Below are 21150 nucleotides of genomic sequence, written 5' to 3'. Positions count from 1 at the left end.
ATGCTGGTGGGCAGAGGACAGATGGTGGTGGAGCAGACCTGCAGTGGAAGCAGCTGGTTCAGGAGCCCTGTGGGGAGAAAAGAAGAAGGGGTGAGTGCCAGGACACAGGGTGGTGTGTCCCCAAGGGCTCTGGCACTCTCAGGGGCCACGCTCCACAGGGACACACTGGAACTGGGAGCAGGCGGGCACCAGTCCATGCAGGCAGTGGGGGTGGAGCAGGGTGGGGTAGATGGAGGTTACCTGCAGCCGGGGGAACAGGGCACCCTGAAACCCAGAGAGAGAGCAGGTGAGTGCTGGAGCAGGGGCAGCTCCCGTGGGGCAGCACTGCAGCCCCAGCCCCATGCCCAGGAGAGCCCCCAGGGACCCCCAGCCAGTGTCCTCACCGCTCACCTTCTTGCGCACGTAGATGAAGAGCCCCAGCGCCAGGAAGACCAAGCCCAGCACACAGCCTCCCACCCCTGTCAGCATCTTGCTGCGTCCTGCACCCCCCTGCAGCTCTGTGGGGACAAGAGTGGGGGCTCAGGGCTGGGGGAGCCCCATCCCCCTCCCCACCCACACCAGGGGCTTGGGCCACAGCCCAGGGGGGTGCCAGGGCAGGGCCTTACCCCAGTGCTGGCTGATGGGGTGCTGCAGGCTGATGTGCTCCACCTGGCACACGTAGGTGTCCCCACGCTCTGGGGTGCTTTCCAGCATCACCAGCACCTGGTAAGTCCAGTCTCCATTCTGCATCACATCAGTGGACACCACCTGGTCTGTCTCCTCCTGACCGTTCTTGAACCACTTCACCTCCACCTCTGGTGGGTAGAACCCTGTCACGTAGCAAGCCAGTCTCTTGCTCTCAGGCAGGGAGCTCGACTGCACCAGGGTCACTGTCACCTTGGGCTGAACTGGAGGAGAGGGAGAGAGAGATGGGAAGGGGCTGGGAGAGCCCAGGAACCACTCAACATGCCTGCCCTCAGCCTGCCTCAGGTCCAGCCCTCGGGTCCCCACACAGGCTGCATCCAGAGACTTGTGGCCTCATCAGAAGGTCCAAGACAGCATGGCACAGCCATGCCCTACCCCTCTGCAATTCCTTGGGGCTTGGCTCCTGCCCATGCCCCAGCAACACGTCACACTGTGCCCTCACCTCTCCTATCCACGGTAAAAGGCTTGTGTGCATCGTAGTTGTGCAGACACTTTTCGACTGAACCCTGCAAGTACTCCAGTATGTCCGGTTGGCTGTTCCAGTGCTCAGCAGTAGCCTTCCCCATGGGCAGGTCAGCCACACAGTGCCCCAGGTCGCTGTCAAAGTGCAGGTACTGCTGCCCGTTGTAAATGAGCCTGTTGATGTACCTCACCCGCTCCGTGCCGTTGAAGAACTGGCACTCGTGCTCAGCCATCTCCTGGAAAAACCCTGTTTGCACAGGGAAGAGGGTCAGGGTGGCAGGAGGCCCCTCCCAAACGCGCTCAAAGCACCACAGGTGGGGACAAGGAGGGCAAGGAGGCACTGTGGAGCCCCCTCCCCAGCATCTCTCTTCTCCCAGACTCCCTGAGGGGATTCAATTGCTCAGCCTGGGGTCTGGGCAGTCATGGAGGAGACAAAGTCCAGGGGAAGGCAGGGGACAGGAAGAGGACAGGGCATAAGAGGGCCAAGAAGCTGTTCCTGGGCTTCAGCAAGGATGTGAGGGGGAAGCAGCTCCCCCAGACTGTCTGGGAACTGAGTCTCACCCATAGCCTCCTGCTCCAGGGCCTGTGGAGGGCAGGTGGACAGGATGAGGGATTTGGTGGGGGTGGCATCCACCCACCTTCAGGGTGGTCCCAGGGCCTTGAGGGGGCTGACAGCACCCACCCACAGCAGGCACCCAGCACCTCCCAGGGCATGGGTGGGATCCAACCCCACCAACACCCTCCCAGTGGGGCAGCTCTGAGCTCACCTGTGGTCATCTCACCAGAAGCTGGGTGGGCTCCCAGCATCACCAGTGCCACCATCACGGCCACAGCTCCCAGGGCACAACCAGGCTCCATTGCTGAAGCAGCAGAGGCTGGAGAGGTGCTGGCAGCCCCAAGCAAGCAGCACCCTGCCTGTTCGGGCATTAGGCCAGTCCTGCCCAGTGCCCGGAATGGGACTCCCAGCAAGGACCAGTGAGAAGCGAGGCTGAGCAGCATCATCCATCTCCAGGCAGAGCCGGGTTCTGCAGGGTTCCCAGCAATGCTTGTCCCACACCGCAGCAGCAGCCCCAGGGAGGTGGCTGCTGGCCCCAGCCGGCACTGGGCCTCCCTGACCTCGGCACCCCCCACCTCCAGCTTCCCTATAACCCATTCCAGGAGTATGTGAGGCCCCACGCCAACGCTGCACCCACTGGGACCACGTCTGTCTGTCCCTCTGACTGTCTGCTCCGCAGGGTGCCCTGTGCTGCTGCCCTGCCTGGCAACAGCCGAGTCAGTATCGAGGCTCCCTCCCATTGGCTGGGCACTGGGGTGCTCTGTGCCCCACGCACTGGTTCCCCGGCACTCAGCACCCCAACCCCAATCACTTCCCCCTCTCCTGGCCCTGCTGGCACTGCTTGGTGCCCTGAGCAGCGATGCCTGGACAAGGAGGTGTCCTGCTGGTGCTACTGGCTGTGCTGACCCTGCCGGGAACGGGGGCTGTGAAAGGTGTGTGAGACACTGGGGCCATGGGATGGTGGCGCTGGGGCAGAGGTGGGGAGTGGAGTGCTCTGCACCCATGGGTGGGGTGTGAGGGTTGACACAAGGCTTGGGGAGCTCTGACCTCCCAGCTGTGGTTAGCCCTTGGGTGGGAGTGGGTTCTAGGAGCTCTCCAGGAGGACAGGGCAGGCTGTGGTGGCAGGGGGAGGACACATTCCTGGACCTCCCCCAGCCCAGGTCTCCTATCCGACAGTGCCTCAGCTCCATGGCTCAAGTCCCTGCAGCATCCACTGCTCCTGGCTGTCCCTTCACAATGGCTGTGCCCAGTGTGGCCTGGCCCAGGTGGGACTGTGTGGAGCAGGACCACCAGTGCCCAGGTCTTGGAGCCCTGGGATCACCACCCTGCTCTGCAGCACCTCTGGGATCAGGCCCCTGGCATCTCCATGGTCTGTCACTGTCTCCAGCCTTGGGAAAGGAGGATGGGAAACTCTGATGACATGGAGGTGCTGGGGTTGGGGCTGGGGGCTTCCTGAGCCCTGCTGTTACTGAGGAGATGCGAGATTGGTGTCAGCATCTGCCCAGCCCTGTGGGACCTCTGAGGGAAGGGAGAGGCTTGGGGTAAGCTGTTGTCCCGTCAGCCACCCCTGCACCCTTGCAGTGTCCCCAGGAGGACCATGGCATGATGTGGCAGTGGGAAAGGCACTGACCCTCCTGCCTGTCTCTTCACAGTGAAGTACAGATGGGTCCAGATGGACTTCTACCAGCAGGCTGAGAGGCTGCAGCAGGAAGATGGAGAGTTCTTGTTTGACTTTAATGAGGATGAGATCTTCCATGTGGACCTGCAAGGCACAGAGGCCCTCTGGCGCCTGCCCGAGTTCATGAAGTTCACCTACGTTGAGGTGCAAGGAGCTCTGCAGGCCATGGCTGTAACAAAAAGCAACCTGGAGGTCTCGAAGATAAATGCTAACTACTCTCAGGGAACTATTGGTAACCACCCAGCCACAGAGCAGCCTTTGCCTCCATCCCCTAGGACCCTGCCATGGCCCTGGCTCACACCCTCTGCAGCTCAGCTGGCAGAGGCGTCCTCAGCACCCTGCTGCCCTGGAGCACAAGAGGACCTGGGCACAGCCCCAAGCTGGGTTGTGAGATCTCCTGGGTGGGTGCTGAGGCACAGTGGGGCTGGGTCTGTGGGTCAGGAAGCCCCAGCCTGGGGCAGTGAAACCTGGCTGCCCCTGCACTGTGCTAACCCCTGCTCCATCTCCTCCAGAGGCACCTGAGGTGACAGTGTTCTCCATGGACCCCGCGGAGCTGGGGAAGCCCAACATCCTGATCTGCTACGTTGACAAGTTCTGGCCATCTGTGGTCTCCATCACATGGCTGAGAAATGGGCAGGAGGTAACCCTTGGTGTCCTCGAGTCTGTGTTCTACCGAAGGGCTGACTACAGGTTCCGCAAGTTCTCCTACCTGCCCGTCGTGCCCTCCCCTGGGGACGACTACCACTGCCGTGTGGAGCACTGGGGGCAGTCCAACCATACCCTGAAGCACTGGGGTGAGACAGGGGCTGGCACCTGGGTCTTCTCCTCTTGCAGGCAGCCAGGGGGGTCAGAAACCCCCCCGTCACCTACTCTCCCCTCTCCACAGATCCCCAGATGCCTCTTTCCATCTCAGAGAGCACCGAGACCCTGGTGTGTGCCCTGGGCCTGGCTGTGGGCATCGTTGGCATCGTCGTGGGCACCATCCTCATCATCAAAGCCATGAAGACGAACAGCACCCTTGGCCAGAGGGGTGTCCTGTGAGTGGGCAGAGTTAAGGGTGCCCTCACAGCCCTGTGCCTCCCCACCAGCCCCCACTGCCACCTTCCATGCTCCAGCTCCACCCCTGCAGCTGAGTCTTGTGCCCACATGCCACCTCTCTGCCCCATGGCACAATAAACCCTGCACCCCATCCTGTGCCCCATGGCACAACACATCCTGTACCCTATGCCATGGCCCAACCCTGTATCACACACCCTGCTTCAATCCCCCCAGCCCTGCTCCACCTGATCAGTGCCCCATGGGCACCCCACTGCCTGGGGCTCCGGTTACCCAAGCTCTGGGGTCCTACTGAGCACCAGTAAAGATGGACAGGGACAGCATGGCAGCCAGGAGTCTGTTTGTCACTGGTTTGTCTGCACCCTGCTGGCCCTGAGGATACGGTGCTGGGGGGAAGAGGGTGACTGGGGGAACAGCAGGGCTGGAAGGGCTGAGGGAGGACTGTCAGGGAGGCAGCAGTGGCAGCAGGGTGGGGACAGAACTTTTGGTCCTTGCAGGGTGCCAAGTTGGGGTGCAGGGCAGTGTCCTATGAGGGTGCACTGCAGGAGGGAGGAGGTTCCCACACACACAGCCCTACACCACCTGCCTCAGTGGGGTCTGGCACCCAAGGTGGAACACAGCCCTACACCACCTGCCTCAGTGGGGTCTGGCACCCAATGTGGGACACAGCGGGGTCTGGCACTCAAGGTGGGACACTACCCCCAGCCAGGGCGGTGAGGGGACTCTTGACCCCTCACCCCCATCCCTGGTCCATGCCTGATATACTTGCACCCAAGATGCACTGCCTGACACCTGCCCCCCTAACCGGGATGGGGTCCAGACCCCCTTGCAGTGTCTCCCCACAGCTGGCATCTGAAGGCCCTGTCACAGACTTCTGGGCACAGGACTGGGAGTGCCTCATCTGTGCCCCACTGTCCCCTCATGAGCAGGGCCAGAGAGGGCCAAGACAATTTATTATGCAGAGCAGTGGCCAAGGGCCACCACTGCAGGGCCCCAGGGATGCTGGGGCAGCAGAGCAGCAGCAACAGCCAAGCTAGTGTGGGATGGGATGGGATGGGATGGGATGGGATGGGATGGGATGGGATGGGATGGGATGGGATGGGAGGAGTGACCTGGGGTCAGTGTGGGGATATAGGACTGTTGGGAGGGCAGTGTGAGGCAGAGGTGATGCTGGTGGGCAGAGGACAGATGGTGGTGGAGCAGACCTGCAGTGGAAGCAGCTGGTTCAGGAGCCCTGTGGGGAGAAAAGAAGGGGTGAGTGCCAGGACACAGGGTGGTGTGTCCCCAGGGCTCTGGCACTCTCAGGGGCCACGCTCCACAGGGACACACTGGAACTGGGAGCAGGCGGGCACCAGTCCATGCAGGCAGTGGGGGTGGAGCAGGGTGGGGTAGATGGAGGTTACCTGCAGCCGGGGGAACAGGGCACCCTGAAACCCAGAGAGAGAGCAGGTGAGTGCTGGAGCAGGGGCAGCTCCCGTGGGGCAGCACTGCAGCCCCAGCCCCATGCCCAGGAGAGCCCCCAGGGACCCCCAGCCAGTGTCCTCACCGCTCACCTTCTTGCGCACGTAGATGAAGAGCCCCAGCGCCAGGAAGACCAAGCCCAGCACACAGCCTCCCACCCCTGTCAGCATCTTGCTGCGTCCTGCACCCCCCTGCAGCTCTGTGGGGACAAGAGTGGGGGCTCAGGGCTGGGGGAGCCCCATCCCCCTCCCCACCCACACCAGGGGCTTGGGCCACAGCCCAGGGGGGTGCCAGGGCAGGGCCTTACCCCAGTGCTGGCTGATGGGGTGCTGCAGGCTGATGTGCTCCACCTGGCACACGTAGGTGTCCCCACGCTCTGGGGTGCTTTCCAGCATCACCAGCACCTGGTAAGTCCAGTCTCCATTCTGCATCACATCAGTGGACACCACCTGGTCTGTCTCCTCCTGACCGTTCTTGAACCACTTCACCTCCACCTCTGGTGGGTAGAACCCTGTCACGTAGCAAGCCAGTCTCTTGCTCTCAGGCAGGGAGCTCGACTGCACCAGGGTCACTGTCACCTTGGGCTGAACTGGAGGAGAGGGAGAGAGAGATGGGAAGGGGCTGGGAGAGCCCAGGAACCACTCAACATGCCAGCCCTCAGCCTGCCTCAGGTCCAGCCCTCGGGTCCCCACACAGGCTGCATCCAGAGACTTGTGGCCTCATCAGAAGGTCCAAGACAGCATGGCACAGCCATGCCCTACCCCTCTGCAATTCCTTGGGGCTTGGCTCCTGCCCATGCCCCAGCAACACGTCACACTGTGCCCTCACCTCTCCTATCCACGGTAAAAGGCTTGTGTGCATCGTAGTTGTGCAGACACTTTTCGACTGAACCCTGCAAGTACTCCAGTATGTCCGGTTGGCTGTTCCAGTGCTCAGCAGTAGCCTTCCCCATGGGCAGGTCAGCCACACAGTGCCCCAGGTCGCTGTCAAAGTGCAGGTACTGCTGCCCGTTGTAAATGAGCCTGTTGATGTACCTCACCCGCTCCGTGCCGTTGAAGAACTGGCACTCGTGCTCAGCCATCTCCTGGAAAAACCCTGTTTGCACAGGGAAGAGGGTCAGGGTGGCAGGAGGCCCCTCCCAAACGCGCTCAAAGCACCACAGGTGGGGACAAGGAGGGCAAGGAGGCACTGTGGAGCCCCCTCCCCAGCATCTCTCTTCTCCCAGACTCCCTGAGGGGATTCAATTGCTCAGCCTGGGGTCTGGGCAGTCATGGAGGAGACAAAGTCCAGGGGAAGGCAGGGGACAGGAAGAGGACAGGGCATAAGAGGGCCAAGAAGCTGTTCCTGGGCTTCAGCAAGGATGTGAGGGGGAAGCAGCTCCCCCAGACTGTCTGGGAACTGAGTCTCACCCATAGCCTCCTGCTCCAGGGCCTGTGGAGGGCAGGTGGACAGGATGAGGGATTTGGTGGGGGTGGCATCCACCCACCTTCAGGGTGGTCCCAGGGCCTTGAGGGGGCTGACAGCACCCACCCACAGCAGGCACCCAGCACCTCCCAGGGCATGGGTGGGATCCAACCCCACCAACACCCTCCCAGTGGGGCAGCTCTGAGCTCACCTGTGGTCATCTCACCAGAAGCTGGGTGGGCTCCCAGCATCACCAGTGCCACCATCACGGCCACAGCTCCCAGGGCACAACCAGGCTCCATTGCTGAAGCAGCAGAGGCTGGAGAGGTGCTGGCAGCCCCAAGCAAGCAGCACCCTGCCTGTTCGGGCATTAGGCCAGTCCTGCCCAGTGCCCGGAATGGGACTCCCAGCAAGGACCAGTGAGAAGCGAGGCTGAGCAGCATCATCCATCTCCAGGCAGAGCCGGGTTCTGCAGGGCTCCCAGCAATGCTTGTCCCACACCGCAGCAGCAGCCCCAGGGAGGTGGCTGCTGGCCCCAGCCGGCACTGGGCCTCCCTGACCTCGGCACCCCCCACCTCCAGCTTCCCTATAACCCATTCCAGGAGTATGTGAGGCCCCACGCCAACGCTGCACCCACTGGGACCACGTCTGTCTGTCCCTCTGACTGTCTGCTCCGCAGGGTGCCCTGTGCTGCTGCCCTGCCTGGCAACAGCCGAGTCAGTATCGAGGCTCCCTCCCATTGGCTGGGCACTGGGGTGCTCTGTGCCCCACGCACTGGTTCCCCGGCACTCAGCACCCCAACCCCAATCACTTCCCCCTCTCCTGGCCCTGCTGGCACTGCTTGGTGCCCTGAGCAGCGATGCCTGGACAAGGAGGTGTCCTGCTGGTGCTACTGGCTGTGCTGACCCTGCCGGGAACGGGGGCTGTGAAAGGTGTGTGAGACACTGGGGCCATGGGATGGTGGCGCTGGGGCAGAGGTGGGGAGTGGAGTGCTCTGCACCCATGGGTGGGGTGTGAGGGTTGACACAAGGCTTGGGGAGCTCTGACCTCCCAGCTGTGGTTAGCCCTTGGGTGGGAGTGGGTTCTAGGAGCTCTCCAGAAGGACAGGGCAGGCTGTGGTGGCAGGGGGAGGACACATTCCTGGACCTCCCCCAGCCCAGGTCTCCTATCCGACAGTGCCTCAGCTCCATGGCTCAAGTCCCTGCAGCATCCACTGCTCCTGGCTGTCCCTTCACAATGGCTGTGCCCAGTGTGGCCTGGCCCAGGTGGGACTGTGTGGAGCAGGACCACCAGTGCCCAGGTCTTGGAGCCCTGGGATCACCACCCTGCTCTGCAGCACCTCTGGGATCAGGCCCCTGGCATCTCCATGGTCTGTCACTGTCTCCAGCCTTGGGAAAGGAGGATGGGAAACTCTGATGACATGGAGGTGCTGGGGTTGGGGCTGGGGGCTTCCTGAGCCCTGCTGTTACTGAGGAGATGCGAGATTGGTGTCAGCATCTGCCCAGCCCTGTGGGACCTCTGAGGGAAGGGAGAGGCTTGGGGTAAGCTGTTGTCCCGTCAGCCACCCCTGCACCCTTGCAGTGTCCCCAGGAGGACCATGGCATGATGTGGCAGTGGGAAAGGCACTGACCCTCCTGCCTGTCTCTTCACAGTGAAGTACAGATGGGTCCAGATGGACTTCTACCAGCAGGCTGAGAGGCTGCAGCAGGAAGATGGAGAGTTCTTGTTTGACTTTAATGAGGATGAGATCTTCCATGTGGACCTGCAAGGCACAGAGGCCCTCTGGCGCCTGCCCGAGTTCATGAAGTTCACCTACGTTGAGGTGCAAGGAGCTCTGCAGGCCATGGCTGTAACAAAAAGCAACCTGGAGGTCTCGAAGATAAATGCTAACTACTCTCAGGGAACTATTGGTAACCACCCAGCCACAGAGCAGCCTTTGCCTCCATCCCCTAGGACCCTGCCATGGCCCTGGCTCACACCCTCTGCAGCTCAGCTGGCAGAGGCGTCCTCAGCACCCTGCTGCCCTGGAGCACAAGAGGACCTGGGCACAGCCCCAAGCTGGGTTGTGAGATCTCCTGGGTGGGTGCTGAGGCACAGTGGGGCTGGGTCTGTGGGTCAGGAAGCCCCAGCCTGGGGCAGTGAAACCTGGCTGCCCCTGCACTGTGCTAACCCCTGCTCCATCTCCTCCAGAGGCACCTGAGGTGACAGTGTTCTCCATGGACCCCGCGGAGCTGGGGAAGCCCAACATCCTGATCTGCTACGTTGACAAGTTCTGGCCATCTGTGGTCTCCATCACATGGCTGAGAAATGGGCAGGAGGTGACCCTTGGTGTCCTCGAGTCTGTGTTCTACCGAAGGGCTGACTACAGGTTCCGCAAGTTCTCCTACCTGCCCGTCGTGCCCTCCCCTGGGGACGACTACCACTGCCGTGTGGAGCACTGGGGGCAGTCCAACCATACCCTGAAGCACTGGGGTGAGACAGGGGCTGGCACCTGGGTCTTCTCCTCTTGCAGGCAGCCAGGGGGGTCAGAAACCCCCCCGTCACCTACTCTCCCCTCTCCACAGATCCCCAGATGCCTCTTTCCATCTCAGAGAGCACCGAGACCCTGGTGTGTGCCCTGGGCCTGGCTGTGGGCATCGTTGGCATCGTCGTGGGCACCATCCTCATCATCAAAGCCATGAAGACGAACAGCACCCTTGGCCAGAGGGGTGTCCTGTGAGTGGGCAGAGTTAAGGGTGCCCTCACAGCCCTGTGCCTCCCCACCAGCCCCCACTGCCACCTTCCATGCTCCAGCTCCACCCCTGCAGCTGAGTCTTGTGCCCACATGCCACCTCTCTGCCCCATGGCACAATAAACCCTGCACCCCATCCTGTGCCCCATGGCACAACACATCCTGTACCCTATGCCATGGCCCAACCCTGTATCACACACCCTGCTTCAATCCCCCCAGCCCTGCTCCACCTGATCAGTGCCCCATGGGCACCCCACTGCCTGGGGCTCCGGTTACCCAAGCTCTGGGGTCCTACTGAGCACCAGTAAAGATGGACAGGGACAGCATGGCAGCCAGGAGTCTGTTTGTCACTGGTTTGTCTGCACCCTGCTGGCCCTGAGGATACAGTGCTGGGGGGAAGAGGGTGACTGGGGGAACAGCAGGGCTGGAAGGGCTGAGGGAGGACTGTCAGGGAGGCAGCAGTGGCAGCAGGGTGGGGACAGAACTTCTGGTCCTTGCAGGGTGCCAAGTTGGGGTGCAGGGCAGTGTCCTATGAGGGTGCACTGCAGGAGGGAGGAGGTTCCCACACACACAGCCCTACACCACCTGCCTCAGTGGGGTCTGGCACCCAAGGTGGAACACAGCCCTACACCACCTGCCTCAGTGGGGTCTGGCACCCAATGTGGGACACAGCGGGGTCTGGCACTCAAGGTGGGACACTACCCCCAGCCAGGGCGGTGAGGGGACTCTTGACCCCTCACCCCCATCCCTGGTCCATGCCTGATATACTTGCACCCAAGATGCACTGCCTGACACCTGCCCCCCCAACCGGGATGGGGTCCAGACCCCCTTGCAGTGTCGCCCCACAGCTGGCATCTGAAGGCCCTGTCACAGACTTCTGGGCACAGGACTGGGAGTGCCTCATCTGTGCCCCACTGTCCCCTCATGAGCAGGGCCAGAGAGGGCCAAGACAATTTATTATGCAGAGCAGTGGCCAAGGGCCACCACTGCAGGGCCCCAGGGATGCTGGGGCAGCAGAGCAGCAGCAACAGCCAAGCTAGTGTGGGATGGGATGGGATGGGATGGGATGGGATGGGATGGGATGGGATGGGATGGGAGGAGTGACCTGGGGTCAGTGTGGGGATATAGGACTGTTGGGAGGGCAGTGTGAGGCAGAGGTGATGCTGGTGGGCAGAGGACAGATGGTGGTGGAGCAGACCTGCAGTGGAAGCAGCTGGTTCAGGAGCCCTGTGGGGAGAAAAGAAGAAGGGGTGAGTGCCAGGACACAGGGTGGTGTGTCCCCAAGGGCTCTGGCACTCTCAGGGGCCACGCTCCACAGGGACACACTGGAACTGGGAGCAGGCGGGCACCAGTCCATGCAGGCAGTGGGGGTGGAGCAGGGTGGGGTAGATGGAGGTTACCTGCAGCCGGGGGAACAGGGCACCCTGAAACCCAGAGAGAGAGCAGGTGAGTGCTGGAGCAGGGGCAGCTCCCGTGGGGCAGCACTGCAGCCCCAGCCCCATGCCCAGGAGAGCCCCCAGGGACCCCCAGCCAGTGTCCTCACCGCTCACCTTCTTGCGCACGTAGATGAAGAGCCCCAGCGCCAGGAAGACCAAGCCCAGCACACAGCCTCCCACCCCTGTCAGCATCTTGCTGCGTCCTGCACCCCCCTGCAGCTCTGTGGGGACAAGAGTGGGGGCTCAGGGCTGGGGGAGCCCCATCCCCCTCCCCACCCACACCAGGGGCTTGGGCCACAGCCCAGGGGGGTGCCAGGGCAGGGCCTTACCCCAGTGCTGGCTGATGGGGTGCTGCAGGCTGATGTGCTCCACCTGGCACACGTAGGTGTCCCCACGCTCTGGGGTGCTTTCCAGCATCACCAGCACCTGGTAAGTCCAGTCTCCATTCTGCATCACATCAGTGGACACCACCTGGTCTGTCTCCTCCTGACCATTCTTGAACCACTTCACCTCCACCTCTGGTGGGTAGAAGTCCATCCCAGCACAAACTAGACTACTGCTCTCAGGCAGGGAGCTCTACTGCACAGGGTAGATTTCCACCTCAGGCTGAACTAGAGGAGAAGGAGAGCAAGCCAGGAAGGAGCTAGGACAGATCAGGGATCACTGGAGTGGCTGCCAGTCTGGAGGGACTGTCTCTGTGGTTACCAAGGGACATGGATGGACCTATGGGCTCTGCCCAGGGCCCTGCCCAAGGGCAATATGGCCACACTCTCCCCTCCTGTGAGCCTTAGAGATCTAATCAATGCTTATCAATATTTAAGGGGTGGGTGTCAAGGGGATGGAGCCAGACTCTTGTCAGTGGTGCCCAGTGACAGGACAAGGAGCACTGGGCACAAACTGGAGCCCAGGAGGTTCCATCTGAACAGGAGGAGAAACTTTGGTGTGAGCGTGCTTGGAGGCCTGGAGCAGGCTGCTCAGAGAGGTTGTAGAGGTAATGACTTGGGTCTGCTCCTGAAGACATTTGTGGGTGGAGGGAACAAGCCCATCTTAGCAACACAGTCTGGACAGGATTTGGAAGGAACTTCTTCGAGGGTGATGGAGCAGTGGACCAGACCAAAAGAGGTTGTGGAATCTCCTTCACTGGAGAGATTCCAACCCGCCTGGCCATTGTGATGCTGGGCAAACTGCTGTGGGTGCTCTGCTTTAGCAGAGAGGTTGGACTGGATGATCTCCAGGATTCCCTTCCAACCCCCACCACGCTGGGATTCCGTGAATCTGGGCTGTTTGGCTTGGCTTGTGCCTGCTGCCCTGAGAAATGCTGTGCCACAGGCTCACCCTTCCTCTCCAGAATGAAATACTTTGCCACCTGATAGTTCCAGCAGAACATCTCCACTGCAGCCCGAACGTCCTCCAGCAATCTTGGCTTCATGTTCCACCTCTTGGCTATAAGCTCCCCCAGGGGCACATCGGCCACAAAGAGCCCCAGATCTCTGTCAAAGTGCAGCAGCTGCTGCTGGATTTCGATGTACCTGTCCAGGAGCCTCCCCTGCTGCTGCTGAAGTAGCAGTTGCTCTTGTGCTGCACCTGCTCAGGTCACCCCCCTTGTCCATCCCCAGCAGCATTGCTCCACTGCTCAAGAGCTAAGGGATTGGGGATGAAGCCACGGGAACCTCCCCTCCATGCCACACCACCCCTGTGTCCACTCCTCTCCCTGTGCTGCTCGTTTTACACAGCATCCCCCAACACCCAGCTCCACCCCAGTCTCTGTTGTGGGTCTCATCCCTCTTCTGGCATCCAGCACCACCCCATACCATGGAGCTGAGCTCACCTGAGATGTCCACACCATGAGCTAGCTGGGCTCCCAGCACCACCAGTGCCACCAGCATAGCCCCAGCTCCCAGGACACAACCAGGCTCTATCACTGACACAGCAGAGGCTGGAAAGGTGCTGGGAGCCCCAGGTCAGCAAGCCGAAGTATCAACCAGGTCCTGCTCCATGGCGAGGGGACTGGGACTCCCAGCAAGCATCAGAGAGTGGTGGGGTGGAACAGCATCATCCATCTCCAGGCAGAGCTGGGTTCTGCAGGGTTCCCAGCAATGCTTGTCCCACACTGCAGCAGCAGCCCAGGGAGGTGGCTGCTGGCCCCAGCCAGCAGTGGGCCTCTCTGACCTTGGCAGCTCCTACCTCCAGCTTCCCCACAACCCTCTCCAGGAGTGTGTGAGGCCCCACGCCAACGCTGCACCCACCAGGACCATGGTGGGTCTGGAGAAGAGGATGCGCTGGAGCCATGACATGGTGGGTCTGGAGGAGAGGATGCCCTGGATTCACATGGGGAGTGTGGGGTTGTTCTGAGAGTTGGGTCAGGGCTTGGGTATGGGGAGCTGCAACCCCCCCTCAGTGGGTAACCCTTAGGTGGGGCTGGGCCCCAGGTACAGCCTAGGAAGGCAGGCTTTAGGAACTGTGCCACCTGTCTGAAGGTGTCCCTGCCCCACCTTCCACCCCCCACCCCAACCTCAGTGTCCTTCTCTGTGGGTCACACAGCATAGAATCACTGAACGGTTTGGGGTAGAAGAGACCTAAGGATCATCCAGTCCAACCCCCTGCACTCATCAGGGACATCTGCAGCTCGAGCAGGTTGCTCACAGCCCCAGACAACCTCACCTGAAATGCTTTCAGGGATGGGGTTTCTCCCACCTCTCTGGGGAACCTTGGACAGTGTCTCACCACCCTCACAGTGAGGAATTTCTTCCTAATATGTAACTAAATCTCCTCTCTTTTACTTTGGAACCGTTATCCCTCGTTCTATAATTACACTTCTGGTAGTGACCCTCCCCATCTTACCTGTTCGCCCCCTTTAAGTCTTGAAAGGCCACCAGAAGGTCTCCCTGAAGCCTTCTCTTCTCCAGGCTGAACAAGCCCAACTCTCTCAGCCTGGACTCATAGCAGAGGCTCTCACATCATTGCTGTGGCCTCCTCTGGACACAGTCAAACAGGAGTATGCCTTTTTTATGCTGAGGTCCCCAGATCCAGGCACAGTGCTATAGTTAGTGTCTCACAGGAATTGAGTAAAGCAAGAATCACCTCTTTCCACCTGCTGGCCACACTTTCCTTAGAATCATACAATCATTTGGTTTGGAAGAGACATTCAAGGTCATTGAGTCCAACTATCAACTCAGCACTGCCAGGTCACCACTAATCCATGTCCTTCAGCTCCACAGCTCCACAGATTTGAAATCTCTCCAGGGATGGGAAGTCCACCACCCAGGCAGCTTCCTCCAGGCCTTGACAATCCTTTCAGGGAAGAAATTGTTCCTAAAGTCCAACCTAAACCTCCCCTGGTGCAACTTGGGGCTGTTTCCTCACGTTGCTTTTGAAAGCAAAGGGTTAGCAGACACAAACCCTGCAGGTTTTGCAACTGGGTGGGCTTGTGCAGGAGGCTGTGCTCTTTGGAGGGGAGGGCATTAGATGTTGGTGCTGATGAACTACCAGGATATGAGGATGGTAAACTTTCGTGTACACAGCGAGGAATGATTTGGCAAATCATTTACTTTATGGTAGGTTCTTCTGTGCTTTTGTGTATATAAGGCCTGGTTTGTTTGTCCAGAGGTGTGCTAGCTCTGTGCACTATCACCTAACAGCTTTTCTGTGCAGAACTGGGATAAAACAAGTTCTGCAGCTGCTTTTTGCACACCAGATAAAGAACACAGACTTGGGCCAACACTGTTGCTTGTTTCTTGGGAGGAGAGGCTGACCACCAGCTCTCAGGGAACTGCAGAGGGCCAGGAGGTCTCCCCTCAGCCTCCTTTTCTCCAGGCTGAACAACCCCAGTTCCCTCAGCTGCTCCTCACTTGTTCTCCAGGCCCTTCCCCAGCTTTGTTGCCTTTCTCTGGACACACTCCAGCCCCTCAATGTCTTTCTTGGAGCGAAGGGCCCAAAACTGAACCCAGTATCTGAGGCATGACCTCATCAGTGCCCCATTCAGGGGGGATGTCCCCAGATGGAGATGCTCAGAACCGCCAGCAACCATGAAAAGCAGCGTGGAGACAGCACCGTGCCTCAAACCCCTCCCTTCGGCTCCGACTCCGGCTCCCATCCCCACTGCTTGGCGTTGTTTCCTGTCGCGTCGATCAGAGCAGCGGCTGCCCAGCTGCAGCCCTCAACTGCACCAGTACAGGTTAGGAGGCGATCTGCTGGAGAGCAGCCCAGTGGAGAAGGACCCGGGAGTCCTAATGGACAACAAGTTATCCATGGCACAGCAATGTGCCCTCGTGGCTCTGATGGTTTAAAACTGTCTTTTTAATTTTTCTTTGCAAAGTTCAAGCAGAGAAAGCTAAAGAATGTAAATAAGTCACTATTGGGTGTAAGAAAGCAAAATAACGATTGTTCTAAACACTTCCATTGGAGAGATAGAAATGTTTAAGAATCACTACTCAAAGCAAAGTTGGGGCAGTTGGAGTCTGAGTTGGGCAGTTTGCAGCTTGCTGGACTTCTGTCTGGTGGCTTCTTCTTTTCTGGCTGAAGATAACACACTGACCTTGGCACGCTAACTCTAACAGCCTCTCTGCTTCTTAACTCTCTGCCTTCTGCCAGGGGGGTCTGGACGGGGGCAGAGAGGCCCCTTGGGAAAGGCTCCCTTGGGGAGAAGCAAAGGGAGCTTGGTTGTGCTTTTCTGTTGATTGTATATATTTGTAAATGTAATGAATTTTGTATATTTGTACATATTCATTGCATTTCATCATAGATTGTAGATTTACTTGTAAATACAGCTTTTCATTTGCTTCCAGACTGAGCCAGCCTGGTTATTGTCAGTGTGGGAAGCGGATTTCAGCTCTCACACTGTTACAGTGGCCAAAAAGGCCAATGGGAACCTGAGGTGCATTAGGAGGAGTGTGGGATTGCCACATTCCAGGTGCAAGACCTTGCTTGCACTTGACCTTGTCAGGACTCCCTGATAACGCTATGTCTTACCCACATTTCAACCAAGAGCTTAACGAAAAGCAGAATTTCCCAAAGAAAGCAGCGTCTTGAATACAATACAGGTTTGAATACAAGAGCCACTACAGCAACACACAGGATTTTAAATGAGGCAAGAAAAATCCCTACCAATTGAGACCTCTTGGCAGACACCAGGCATAGAAATCCTGATCTGTCTCCTTATCACAATGTATTTGTGCAATGTAAGATATTTTTCCTGGTTAATTTTCCTTCCTTTATGCTCCCTGTGAAGTAAAGTTTAAAGGTGAGGTGAATCTGAGAAAGTTTACTATCTACCCCGGAGACAAAAAAAAAAAAAATATTTAACAATATATCCAACACCTTAGTTTATTTTGGTAACAAATAAAGCTCTTTGGGTGTTCACTCCACATCAAGCTAAATATTTCCTTTAATGTGTGTCTTCCTGCTCTTGTGATGTCATTGTCTGTAGTTTGAGGCATGTCTTTACTGAGCAGCTCAACATTACTTCTTCAGGGAACTTTTCACAGTGTCACAGTACACTAGAGGTGGGAAGGGACCTCCAGAGATCATCAGGTCCAACCCCCCTGCCAAAGCAGGATCACCCAGGGGAGTCCGCACAGGAATGCATCCAGGTGGGTTTGGAAAGCCTCCCGAGCAGGAGACTCCACAACCCCTCCGAGCAGCCTGCTGCCCGCCACCAGGCCACGCGCCTGCGCAGCCGGGACGCCTCGGCGACGTGGAAAGCCGGAGGCGGGCGGCGGCAGCGGCGGGATCGCGCCTGCGCCGGGCCGGGGCCGTCAGGCAGCTCCCCCGCGGCGCGCAGCTGAGTGCGGCGCAGCGGCGGGCTGGGGGCGGTGGCTGCGGCCCCGTGGCTGTCGGGATACGCCGGAGCCGTTCCAGTGCCGGGCCCGCGTTGCCGGCTGCCTCCGCGGGGTTGTGGTACGAGCGGACAGCGCAGCTGAGAGGGTAAGCGCGGCCTCGGCAGTGCCTCCGGGCCCGGCCTGTTTCAGGGAGCTGGTGTAGGGAGCTGATGCAGGAGCGCGGGGGTCGGCCGGTTCCGGTGGCGGGCGAGCCCCAGCCCCGTCCCGTCCCTCCTTCAGTGTTGTCTCGGGAAGGGGAGGGTGGGCAGCGAGCTGCCGCACGCCTCTAAACGTTCCGCTTGTCCCGACAGCCGCTGTTGCTCGGCCCTCTGTCGCGATAGAGAGCTGTGCTTGGGCTGTTATTTTCGGTACCGGCGCTGCCTGGAGTTCTTGGGGCCGCCGGTTCTGCCTGGTCTCGGTTCCCGTGAAGCTGGCACCCGGCGTGACCCCCGCCCCTCCGCCACGGTGGGGAGCGCTGGGTCCTGCGGTGCCCCTTCAGGTCCTCCCGAGAGGGCTGCAGGTCTTCCGAAGCTGTTCTTGTTTCTGCTGTCCCTTCAGAAGCAGCGTGGCCGGCAGCGCTAGGGGCATGGTGACGCTGGTGAGGCCGCACCTCATATCCTGGGCTTGGTTTTGGGGCCCTCACTGCAAGAAGGACGTTGAGGTGCTAGAGCAGGTCCAGAAGGGCCTAGGGGTTGTTGAGCCTGGAGCAGAGGAGGCTGAGGGGAGACCTTCTGGCTCTCTACAGCTCCCTGAAAGAGGTTGGCCCTGGGTGGGGGTTGGTATCTTCTCCCAAGAAACAAGTGATCGGATGAGATGAAACGGCCTGGGGTTTGTGCTGGGGAGGTTTAAGCTGGACATTATGAACAGTGAAGAGAACATGTCCAGAGCAGAGATGGAGGCCCCATCCCTGGAGGTATTTCAAAGCTGTGTAGATGTGGTGCTGAGGGATGTGGTTTAGTGGGTGGACTTGTCAGTGCTGCATTAACAGTTGGACTTGATGGTCCTTGAATGTCTCTTCCAACTGAAACGGTTCTAATGTTGTACACCATCAGAACCAGAATGGTAAGGGTTCAGGCCTCTGTTTTGTATTTGGTGCTCTTAATGGTATTAATTAATGTAAAGACCACAAAAGGCACATTTTCCTTCCTGCTTTTGTGGACCTGAGGGGTATGATAGTGCTCAGTGGTTGCTTTTGGAGTAGAATTGGTTTGCTGAGGCTCGCTCTGCTTCCTGGTCGCTCCTGACTGTTTTCTTCTGAAGGATAATACTCAGCAAGTGAAGGGACTATGTTGGTTTACAAGAAAAAAGTGGCATCTTAACTTCAGTGCACATCCAGTTTTGTCTTTGAAATATTTCATAGCAAGCACTGTTTATCCTTTTCTTTCTTTCTTTGGAATCTTTTGTGCTGAGTGTAGTGAGTTTGTGAGGCCCTGATCTGATTTCCTTCACTGCCTGTAATGAGGGATAACACGCTGGGCTGCAGCTCTAATAACTGGAGGTATTTCTGGAAGTAACTAGATTGTTAATATGTGCTGATCTGAACACTTTTTGTGTGCAGGGGAGCAGGAGGAAACTCCTGGGTGGTTGGGTCCAGTTTCCTAACACAGGCTGCTGGGTTGGGTAACCCCCTGGTTTGTCAGACTCACAGACAGAACCGTTGAAATTGCTCCAGTTGGGGTGACTTAAATATTGGCATTGCTTCTTACATCACCAGGAGCTCAGGCAGGCCTCTTTCTGTTCCAACTCTGAGCTGGTTTCTCTTTCTGCTTTTCTGCTACATCAGGAGAAGCACATGGATGGCCCTGGGGATGTTGGACAGTGCTTACCAGTCTCACCTAGCTGCAGCTCCTTCTCTTCCAGTCCTATGCTGATGTTTTATTGGCACAGCTCCCAGTATTTAATATTTTGTGATAAATTCATCAGAAAGGTGTTCATAGCAAATTAATACCGAACTTAGATGGCTCTGGTGCTCCAAGTGATTTTTATCAGGAGATCCTAGGTGTCTCTGGAGACAGGGGACATAAATCATGAGGTGTGGTGTGACAGAAAATTAGGTGTACACACAGAAGACTTCTGGCCTTATGCACAATGTTGCTTTTATGCTGTAGGTTGACTTTTAGCTGAGGGAAACATTTAAAGCAGAGATAAACAGCTGTGTTGTAAAAGTATCTGTAATGCCCAGTTGTGGGAAGAGTAGAGATGACAAAATAATTGTAAATAATTCGAAATGCAGCAAAATGTCACAGATCACAGAGCTGTAAGGACTGCAAAGGACTTCTGGAGATCAGCCAGTCCAACCCTGTTGCTAAAGCAGGGCACCCACAACAGCTTCCGCAGGATCATAACGCCCAGGGGGCTTTGGAACCTCTCCAGAGAAGGAAACTCCACAACCTCTCTGGACAGCCTGCTCCAGGCCTTCAGCATCCTCACACCAAAGAAATTTCTCCTGTGCAGATGGAATCTCCTGTGTTCCAGTTTGTGCCCATTGCTCATTTTTTTCTGTCTCTGGGCACCACTGAAGAAAGTCTGGCCCCATCCACTTGCACCCTACTCTTTCTCTCTTGCTGAGCATTAATAGATCCCCTCTGGGGCTGCTCCAGCCTCAACAGCCCCAGGACTCTCAGCCTTTCCTCCTCACAGAGCTGCTCCAGGCCCCTCAGCATCTTGGTAGCCCTGTGTATCTCAATAAAAAAAGAATGCGGACCTTTGAGTGAACACCCAGCATGTGTCTGAAGCTTAAGTGTAGTCACATTTTTCTTCTTGAAACATCACTTTGGGTATTTAGACAAATTTTGTTTCCATCTGAGAATGGAATAGGAATAAATTCTTAAATACATGTAACAGTGGTTAGAACATCCCTTCAAGAAGGAGATAACATGTAGTCATTAAATAGTTTATCAAGTAATACTAGTTTAGGGTGATTTGTATTGCTTCCAGTCCTGCTGTCCAATTTAATTCTGGTACTAGCTGGAGGAATTGCTGTGGATTGATTGTTAGGTGGATACAGTGAATATTTTTTAAAAGAAAAACTAAATAATCATCAATAATAGTAAAACATTTTCACATCAAACAAAATTTCCTGCAATTTAATCCATCACAGATTATCAGGTGGTTGGTCTAAAACGGTGCTGGCACTACTTCCCATCACATCCTTGTAGGGAAGCTTAGGAAGTGTAGGTCAGATGAGTAGACAGACAGGTGGGTTGAAACCTGACTGAAGGACAGAGCCCAGAGGATTGTGATCAGTGGTGCAGGCTCTAGTCGGAGGCCTGTGGCTTGCAGTGTTTCCCAGGAGTCAGGACTTGGTGCAGCCTTGTTCAACATCTTCACCAATGACCTGGGTGAAGGGGCAGAGTGGAGCCTCAGGCAGTGCTGATGGTGCAGCACTGGGAGCAGTGGCTGACAGCCCTCAGGCTGTGCTGCCAGTCAGTGAGACCTGGGCAGGCTGAGAGTGGGAGAGAGGAACCTCATGGAGTTCAACCAGGGCAAGAGCAGGGTCCTGCAGCTGGAGAGGAATAATGTCCTGCACCAGGACAGGTGAGGGGTGACCTGCTGGAAAGCAGCTATGTGGAGAAGGTTCTGTGAGTGCTGGTGGGCAGCAAGTAGCCCATGAGCCAACAATGTGCCCTGGTGGCCAAGAAGGCCAATGGTGTTCTGGTTTCTGTTAAGAAGAATGTGGCCAGGAGGTCAAGGGAGGCTCTCTTCCACATCTACTCTGCCTTATGAGACCACATCTTCAATACTGTGTCCAATTTTGAGCTCCCCAGTTCAAGAGAGAGAAGGAACTGCTGCAGAGAGTCCAGTGGAGATTCTGAAGATACTGAGTGGCCTGGAGCATCTCTGTGAAGAGGAAAGGCTGAGAGCTC

General features: G+C 57.7%; 5 protein-coding genes across 5 annotated transcripts in view; 2 read left to right on the top strand and 3 right to left on the bottom strand.

Annotated features, from left to right (window-relative positions):
• The window catches only part of LOC128979262 (class II histocompatibility antigen, B-L beta chain-like), a 6247-nt gene extending 4243 nt beyond the window's left edge, over nt 1-2004 (bottom strand). Inside the window, exons 1-4 of the mRNA XM_054397462.1 lie at nt 1914-2004; nt 1127-1393; nt 606-887; nt 391-497 (exon numbers count right to left, since the gene is read on the bottom strand). Of these exons, the coding sequence (XP_054253437.1) occupies nt 391-497; nt 606-887; nt 1127-1393; nt 1914-2004 (747 nt within the window). The remainder of the gene's footprint in view (nt 1-390; nt 498-605; nt 888-1126; nt 1394-1913) is intronic.
• A 557-nt stretch (nt 2005-2561) lies between these two features.
• On the top strand, nt 2562-4421 carry LOC128979145 (RLA class II histocompatibility antigen, DP alpha-1 chain-like). The gene is made up of 4 exons (XM_054397249.1): nt 2562-2634; nt 3355-3612; nt 3893-4174; nt 4267-4421. Exons 1-4 carry the CDS (start codon nt 2562-2564, stop codon nt 4419-4421), a joined length of 768 nt encoding a protein of 255 aa, XP_054253224.1.
• Nucleotides 4422-5737: 1316 nt separating this feature from the next.
• On the bottom strand, nt 5738-7603 carry LOC128979442 (class II histocompatibility antigen, B-L beta chain-like). The gene is made up of 5 exons (XM_054397656.1): nt 7513-7603; nt 6726-6992; nt 6205-6486; nt 5990-6096; nt 5738-5863 (listed from the first exon to the last, which is right to left on the bottom strand). Exons 1-5 carry the CDS (start codon nt 7601-7603, stop codon nt 5738-5740), a joined length of 873 nt encoding a protein of 290 aa, XP_054253631.1.
• Nucleotides 7604-8160: 557 nt separating this feature from the next.
• Nucleotides 8161-10020, top strand: LOC128979276 (RLA class II histocompatibility antigen, DP alpha-1 chain-like). The gene is made up of 4 exons (XM_054397480.1): nt 8161-8233; nt 8954-9211; nt 9492-9773; nt 9866-10020. Exons 1-4 carry the CDS (start codon nt 8161-8163, stop codon nt 10018-10020), a joined length of 768 nt encoding a protein of 255 aa, XP_054253455.1.
• A 1310-nt stretch (nt 10021-11330) lies between these two features.
• Nucleotides 11331-19627, bottom strand: LOC128979441 (SLA class II histocompatibility antigen, DQ haplotype C beta chain-like). Its single transcript, XM_054397655.1, is given in 9 exon segments — nt 11331-11456; nt 11583-11689; nt 11798-12079; nt 12804-13022; nt 13025-13046; nt 13280-13404; nt 17135-17425; nt 17657-17862; nt 19608-19627. Coding segments are annotated over 9 exon segments (1398 nt in total).
• Between the last annotated feature and the right edge of the window lie 1523 nt (nt 19628-21150).

The sequence above is a fragment of the Indicator indicator genome, chromosome Z, assembly GCF_027791375.1.
Source record: "Indicator indicator isolate 239-I01 chromosome Z, UM_Iind_1.1, whole genome shotgun sequence".
Lineage (NCBI taxonomy): Eukaryota > Metazoa > Chordata > Aves > Piciformes > Indicatoridae > Indicator > Indicator indicator.
The sequence above is the reverse complement of the archived record's forward strand: the minus strand, read 5'-3'. Positions and strand labels throughout refer to the sequence as shown.